The following is an 8,318-nucleotide window of genomic DNA, read 5'->3' as shown; positions in this document are numbered from 1 at the left end:
GCACGTGGTTTCAATTTCACAGTTTCAAATCACTTTCACTTAGTAGCAGTGTGGAAGGAATCCCATCATTGGTTAAAACAAATGTCTTTCCTATTCCTTTTTCTGGGTTGTCATAACCACTCAAACAACTGACTCAGTTTCCAGACCACAGAACACAGCCTCAGAACAAAAAGGTCCTCACTGCTGTTTACTTCTTCCTTTTGCCTCTACTGGTACTGTACCTTCCAATAGTGTTTCCATTCAGCAGAAAAAAAAGTGTCCATAATGATAACCTTCCTTAGAAGTCCTGTGCTTCCTTCATACAGCCAATTTATAAGAAAACTGAGTTTGCTGTCAAAAAGATCTGTCTTCAGATTTCACACATGGCGTATTTTTTTGGTCTTGCAGCAGCTCTGTAAACTTTTTTTTCTCTGTCACATAAAATAAGTAGTAATAAATCACTCCCATTGTGATTGCTGGTGTTAGCATGCTGAAGGGAGCAACGCATGTACCATGGTGTTAACCACAGTGAGTACTGTGGTTGATAATGGCAGTGCTTGCAAAGATGAATCACCATCAGGGAAAGCAGTTAAAAAAAAACAACACACATACACAAAAAAAAACCAACCCAAAAACAAAACCAAAAGAAACTTACTCCATCAGAAAGAATATCCAGGGAAGAGACAGGAGTGTAACTGGGAATGTGTATTTCATAACATACTCTAATTTGAATCTGTTGCTCAGTGTATGGACTTGCCCTCACGAATCATGATCCGAAAATACTTTATTGAATAATGGGATACTCAGGTTTTTCAATGACAATTTATGGTTTTGTTCATTTTTCTCACCGCTTCAAATGATGGTCGTACACCTTCCTGCAGAACAGCTTTTCACACATCAGAAGCTCTTATGAATCTTTGCGCAGTTCTGTATTTCATGTTTTCTTAACCCTTGCCCCACTAGACTAAATGATTGCCTGGGGAAGGATTCTCTTTATTTGTGCTTTCCTACCATCTACTATTCTGGACCTCCAAACTCTGCAGAGACCCTCATGTGAATGCTTTCATACAAATCATGTCCATCACCCCTGACATCAAAGGCAAGAAACACACCACCGCAACACATGGGACAGAACAAAACGTAACAGTGCTCCAAGACAGGACTGATTCCCTTGAACTGCTTCCCACCCTGTGTGAAGGAAAAAAGGGTGAGTCTTAGTCTCTTCTTCTAGCTAGGGAGAGGTTGAAACACTCAAGCTAGCTGCTATGCTGTCAAGTATTGCATAGGGAGAGAGGGAGACTTTGCCAATGGACTGGCTGGCTCACTGCGCTTTAAGAGCTTTAATTGTTAAAAAGCTCTTCCCTTCAGAATGACTCCAGGTGAACAGCACACAGTGCTGGTAGCAGCATGCGACCCTCCTGTTTCAGTATTCTACTCGAATACAAGATGAGCCTGGCAAAGAAAGGACAAGCACAATGGTTTTTGAGAAAGAGGTCACCTTCTTTCCAACTTCTTACGGGTCAAGGCTCAAACAACTGGAAGGTCAGTCCATAATCATTCTTGCAATCAGCCAGCCAGCTGGAAAACATTACTGTTCTTCATAAGCAAAGGGCTCAGTTACTACAGTGGTCCTTTTGCTACTTCCTTCATTTTCACATCTTCTATAAAGAGTAAGTTATGAACTATATTAACTAGACAAAAGTTCTTTTTTTTCCCCTAAGCCACAGTGAAACAATCCAACCAATACCTGCCAATCACGTCTTGTCCCAGTAGCAAAGAGCAACTCCAACCCTTGCCTCATTTGGGAAATGGTAGATAGGAAGAGATAGAAATCAAAATAAACACTATAACCTGATATTTAAAGCCGTTAAATTTTCTTAAGAACACCCAATGTAAGAATATCCAAAGTACCTTAAATTTCAAAAGGATGTTAGGGTATTCTGAGAGGGGAAAACACGTTCACATTTTAGAACACTGTGCGCGTCTGAGAGTTAAACAAATCAGAACTACCTACAAATGAACAATACAGGTTTCCCCTTGGTGGATCAACCACAGTTTCCCTAAACACTAAGAGTCAAAGTGTGTTACTTTCAGCCAGGCACCTATCCTGTCACTGTACATTCACATTAAAAAACCCTCTTTCCAGTGCGCGTTACTCATGAATGTGCTCAATCAGACTGACTCTCTCCCCCTTTATGTTCTATGGCGAATTAGGAAAGGGTCTGTTAAAGGATGATACAGGCCATTCTTTTGTAATGGTCTGCAGTTTTCTCTCCCAATACATTTTCTTTTTATTTAGCACTTCCATTTTTATCCTGTGCTCCTCTTCAGCCATCTCACATTCTCTTTCTATTTGCTGTATTTTTGCCACATGAACTTCATTCATTTGGATTAACTGCAGTTGCAAAATTGACATTTGCTGATGATGTTCTTCCTCATGCATCTTTTTCAGAGCACTTTCCTGAGATGCTTTACTTCTGTAGTTCTTATCTGCTGCTATTCTGACATCAGAACACGAAGGCTCAGGTTGGGAGGTACCTTCACACACTGGGAAATGTACCAGCTCTTTCTCTTCATCACAAAGTTCTCTATTTGAGACAACAAATGACTCTGCAAAAGATAAGAAGAAAAAGTATTATAGTATTCCCTGCTTTTCCCTCAAGAAACACAAACTTGTGTTAACATAGGTTATTGGTATACTGGTGCATGCATCTAAACCTTGTGCTTCTGTACCGTAGTACAGGAGCCACTACATAATTCATTTCTGTAACAATACTGAAGGCATAATGGTCTGAACTGAACCACTCTGAGCTCTGTTGATAGACCTCCATGGCTATAATGGGAGCTTAGAATACTACAGTGAATGCAGACATTTATACGTGGACACCTATATTTAGGTGGCTGAGCCTGGAGCTGAACCTTAATGCAGCTGTTTAAGCCAAACTCATACGTGACTTGCAATATTTTAATGAAATATCTGAGTGTAGGGTGAAGAGCTGTATCAACATGAGTACCAGGAGATTGAAGGAATACTAGAAAGAATACTACTTATTCCTTCCTTATCACTACTGTACATGTAAATGCAGTGGTGTATATTTTTAGGAGAAAATTACATTGTCGTAACTTTGAGAAGGTTCTACCAATTCTTCTGAAATGACATAAACCACTCATAGAATAAAATAGTTTCCACTGCAAATAAGGGTCTCAAAATACATTCCTTTGCAAATCTTGATGACTGCTTATGGTAAATACAATTATGAAAGATACATTGTAAGGTTATCTAACAGTGTATTTACTGTTGTCTTTTGAGAAAGGACCATCTTCTGTGTGTGATCCTGACATAATAAAGTTTGCAAGAAACCACTGTAGCTGCTCTCCTTTCTGGTTTTGCGTTATTCCTTCTGTGTATACTTGCCAACCAAAGAAGAATGTAGTGCTGAACTTTTTCAAAAGGCCATTCTCCAATGTGGACTGCAGTGTGAAATATAGCTCTATGTACTCTTTTTAGTCCTTGAAAACAAAGGAGGAAAGACCTGCAGGGAATTCTTGCAGCAGACAATTGTGTATCAATTTGCTGATGGTGGCTTTTTTTTTCTTTTTCAAATGCTCGACAACCTTTTCCCAGTAAAACGATACTTTACAAAGGATCAAAATATCCTTGGGACTCTTCTTTGGAAAGCCAGCATGATAGCTACTGTGATGCTTGGCACAAAGTAGCAGATATGATGAAAAAAAATTGAGTAAAGCTTCTGTTTAACTCCTGGGGGTCTAGGGAAATACACGGAGTCTTGTAATATCATAGCTTGGAAATTACTTTTCTATAACCACCAGTCACAGCTAAGTGGAGGAATTTAGACTGCTGAAAGAGAATCACTGGCAAAATCACATGCAAAACAATATTACTTGCATCATTACAATAACATTTATACCTTGACTAGAAGCATCAGGCTGATATTCAGAATCTTCTTCTGGTGGGCTCTGCAAAAAGTACATTTGCTCAGGCATTATGCTGGCAATCTTCTCTTTCCCTATGATGTGAGTATTTATAAGTGGACTAATACTTCTTTTTACCTTCTCCCGCCTTTCATGTGCCATTATCTTTTTTGTCCGTGCCTTGATATTTTCCCAGCATTTCTTTAACTGTTTGAAGTCTCGCAGTGATACACTGGGCTGTGAATTATATTCATGAGCTAGTGCTTGCCAGGTACGTTGTTTCAGAGCAATTGTTCTTGCATCACTTTTTTTACATTCAAGCACATATTTGTATTTTTCAACTAATGCAAGCAGCACACTCTTCTCCACTTCTGAGAAGTATTTAGCAGGCTTTATTATTTCGTTTTGCATTTTCTACTGTTTCTCCAAGAAGCCAAAAATCCTATGAAAACAATGTTGGAAGCAAAAAAACAAACACAAATTAGAACTGGTTACAGTACCAGGAAACTGTTTCAGCAAATAACTCCTAAGCATAGCTTCTGATTCTAACACACTTCATTTTCTAGAATAGTTTGTAAGTAGTTCTAGAGTACATAATGAAACATTCAGGTAAGATATAGTATAATTATATGCTGTTTTCTATTGCCACTTTATCAGCTACGCAGTTACGGAAGTATACCACGATGAGGAGAAGCTTCTTGTCTTTGTTCCAATTTGTCTTCATACAAAATACTCAGTATTCAATTTACTTAGTAACTTCTTTTTAATAACTTGTTTTCCTATTCATTGCACTTTGTCACACCCAGAGAGTTTTCAAAGCCCTGAACTACGGAGCAAGTTCTGAAACCCAGCCCTTGACAGCTTCAGGTTTAAGTCTAAAGCCACCTTCAGTGGGTTTGGGTTTCCTTTGGTACAAAAGACCCCCTTCTGCCCTGGCTGACTGTGTAGAACTAATTTCTCCCCCTCTACAATTTTTGAAAGTTGTAAGAGAAATGATAGTAAGAAGTTCTCTTTTTAAAGACTCCTGTTGGTTTGGTTCTCCTCCATGCTCAGCCCTCCTTGACAGACATCCAACAGGCAGCAGGATCCTGACCCGTATTACAATACTGAGGAGAGGCAAGGGTTGCAAGAAGACATGAATTAATTATAGAAGCTAACAGCTCTGGAGTTACAGGTCCTTCGCCCTTTACTGCTGACTCTGCGCGTGTGTGTGACAGTCTTCCTTATGCTGCTCTGCTGGTCACTCTCAGGAGTGAACAATCAGGCTAAAAAAGAGGTTTGGCCTCACTCAGTACAGCCATGGGTATATACTTACAGCATGTTAATGACTGCCTCTCTTCTCAAGCCTAGATCTTGTGCAGTCAATAGTAAAAGAGTAGATGATACCAGTGAATTCTTCCCCATAAAAAATTAACAAAGCAGTGTTTCCTTGAATTTTTAACACATGACTGTGTGGCAAAATGTAGTTTTTCCTTTTATCTTTCCACACTTCTTCCCCCATTCCCTCCCACTACAACTCTGTAGCCCCAAATACTTTTACATTTTGGGCAGAAACTTCTGGATAATTAAGTAGAAAAAGGGGGAGCAATGCTGCCTTAGCCCATATTTCTTCTTGATTTAATCATAAAACTCAGAGATGGAACATATATAATAATTGGTTCATACTCCTAACAGTCTAAGACTCTCCCAAAATGAATTTTCTAGTATTTTGTCCATTTTTTCCACTACTTCCCTTATAACATTACTTGAAGATGCAAGAGATAGCACCATCAGATTTCCTCTTTTCAATATTTTTTCTTAACTGCACTGCACTAGCACCCTCTTTGTGCCATCCTTGTAACTTCTTTCCTCCAAAGGTCCTAATACTTACAGTTGTTCCCACCTCTTTCAGTGAACTACTTATATTTCCAAAGAAAGGTAACAGACAAGCTAATTTCAAAATGAGAACCCAACTCTGACATAAGAATAAGAGCTATCTCAAGTAACCCTTAAGATATGACAAAACCCAGCAAATCAAAGAAGAGGGATCAAAGGATAGAGAAGGCAGTAGAACAAAGCCTAGAATGGCAAAACGGAAACAAAGTGAATAGAAATAAGTAACAGTCTGAGTTAAAGTAAAGTATGCTAAGTAAGTAATAGTAGCTAAGTTGTACCCCTACTGAAAAAGAGGCAACACTCAGCTCAAGTAGGCAATCACTGGGCATGTACTGCCTGGGCAGCCGGCACCTGTGCGGTTCCTGGCCAGGTGCAGTTCTGCTGTCTCTTACCAAATGGTGATGTCATGAGGACGTGGGAGATCTAGCGTTTTTGCAGCAGACAGGACTTAGGAGACAAAGGGAAAGATCCATAGGAAACCAGACTTCATTAGTTCTGCTGCTCGCAGAAGAAGGAAGGGAGCTGGGGGGCTTAGCATAATGAAGACAGTTCCCTGATCCAGCATTTCCTCCATCTCACTATATCAAGTCACTTATTGCTCTCTGTGAAAACTTAGTCACCCCACTTGATGGTGACAGGAATTCTTAAACACCTATAATCCCACACAACAAACTAAGTGCATGTAAACAAACTTGAAAGTATCACATACCAATCGTTACAATGTCTAGGTCTAATAGGCAGAAGAGAACATCTGCTTCACAAGTTCCTTAAGTAAAAAATAAATTTAAAAAATATAAGCAAAAAAGTCAGGAAATGGCCATCCTAACAAAGAGATACTGAAAACTGGCAACTTCACTCCATGAAACAGCTCTCAAAACATGTAAAAGAGACATATAATTAAATGGACCCTTATCTACTGATCTATTTTACTTATGTACTTATTGTACCATTCCAAATCATTGAGCTGCTTTAGACAGCTGCCAAAATGAAATTCTTGGGACTAAGTATTGATGCTTCAACCTGTCTTAACCTCAATTTCATGGAGGAACAGGATGAAAAGCAGTCCCACCAGCAAGCCATAAGTTCCAATAGCTTTTGACTCTGAAAACCCTGGATTAGAGACTCCACATAATCAGAAATGGCTGATTCTGTCTTCCCCTGATGCATGCAAATCTTAGCTTTAGCTTTAAGAAGGTGTGAGAATCTGAGATCAAAAACCTGGACATGTTTGTGTGTAGAAAACCCCTTTAATTAGAAAAACAATGAGACCAAGTTCAAAAACTTAAACAAAGGTAACCAGGTCTTCTGGATTTGGGGTGCTAAATATTTAGCTAGACAGTCTAGCAGAGAGCAACTGATATCAGTAAATATTTAAAACATTTCCAAATACGACTTCTTACATGTTAACAACCTACATACTAAAAGCTCACCTTTCAGGGATTGAGCCACAGCAAACCCTTAAGTATCACTTTCATACTACACTATCATTTATTACTGTAATTTTTACTGTGGTAGCATCCGAGATCTCCAGTCATAAGCTCTGTGCACATTTAATAATGGAAATGTGGTCCTACTCTGGAAAGAATACAACATCATAGTCTTCCCTTCCCTGACACTCATTCCTATCTATTTTTTCCTACACATACACACTGTACTTGTGTGCCTTCCCTGAAGAAGCCAGGATTATGATCTAGGATGCATTAAAGAACTCAAGAACTGGTGAAAGCAGTTTAATGCACTTGCTACACATAAGAAAAGAGTTCTTAAAGGTTCTCTTACATGCTTAGCGTGCGTCCTTCAATATATTAAAGCCCATTTTCAATCAGGTGAACTGAAAGCACTCTGAGTTGTCAGGCAACTTAGAATTCTGAGAAATTGCAGCAAAACACCATCACGTATTTATATTCACCTCTTTTTCTTTATGCATATCAATCACCTACTGGCAGCCCACTGGCTCCTCTGCAGAATATGAGAAAGGAGTCTCACAAGCCCAAACAGTTTCCATTTTGAGGCTAAAGGATCCTTCCAAGACATATGCCCAGGATATAATTTAGCATGTTGGAATTTATGCTGAAATGGAAGTAGTTTACTGAGTAGAGCTCATACAGTAAACAGGACTGATTTGGGAACGTGTAGACACAGGAGGAGAGTTGCACAGTAAATTCTAAGAAACAAAGAATGAAAGGCTTTTCCCACTCTTACAGGTGCCCAGGCTCTAACACATGTGCAATAAGGAAGTACTTTATCCTAAATATCTTCTTCTGGCATGGCTCAATACACAACTTGCCTTAAAACCAATCAGTGTCCTAAGTACTTGTCCCCTCACACAAACCTTTATTGCTTTAAAATAACAAAAATATAACAAAAATATCTCTCACTCCTCATTTTAACTTTGAAATGTTGGGTGCATTCTTCTTTTAAAGATTATTAGGGATGTTCTGTGATCTACTGGAAGAACATCTTAAAAAAAATTACACAGGTGAAGAAGCCCACGCATGTTCATAAATATGTATATGTGTGTTATTTTGCTT

At 39.0% G+C, this 8,318-nt stretch overlaps 1 protein-coding gene across 4 annotated transcripts in view; it reads right to left on the bottom strand.

Annotated features, from left to right (window-relative positions):
• Positions 1-745: 745 nt before the first annotated feature.
• Positions 746-8,318, bottom strand: part of MSANTD3 (Myb/SANT DNA binding domain containing 3) — a 9,574-nt gene continuing 2,001 nt past the window's right edge. For 3 of the 4 annotated variants that reach the window (XM_064443177.1, XM_064443176.1, XM_064443178.1), the window contains 2 exons: positions 3,909-4,354; positions 746-2,589 (listed from right to left, as the gene is read on the bottom strand). In XM_064443177.1, the coding sequence (XP_064299247.1) occupies positions 2,180-2,589; positions 3,909-4,323 (825 nt within the window). In that variant the 5' untranslated portion in view covers positions 4,324-4,354 and the 3' untranslated portion in view covers positions 746-2,179. The remainder of the gene's footprint in view (positions 2,590-3,908; positions 4,355-8,318) is intronic. The other variant, XM_009512569.2, reaches the window with a different exon arrangement.

The sequence above is a fragment of the Phalacrocorax carbo genome, chromosome 2 (genome assembly GCF_963921805.1).
Source record: "Phalacrocorax carbo chromosome 2, bPhaCar2.1, whole genome shotgun sequence".
NCBI lineage: Eukaryota > Metazoa > Chordata > Aves > Suliformes > Phalacrocoracidae > Phalacrocorax > Phalacrocorax carbo.
Note: the sequence above shows the minus strand (reverse complement) of the source record. Positions and strands in the feature narration are given on the sequence as shown.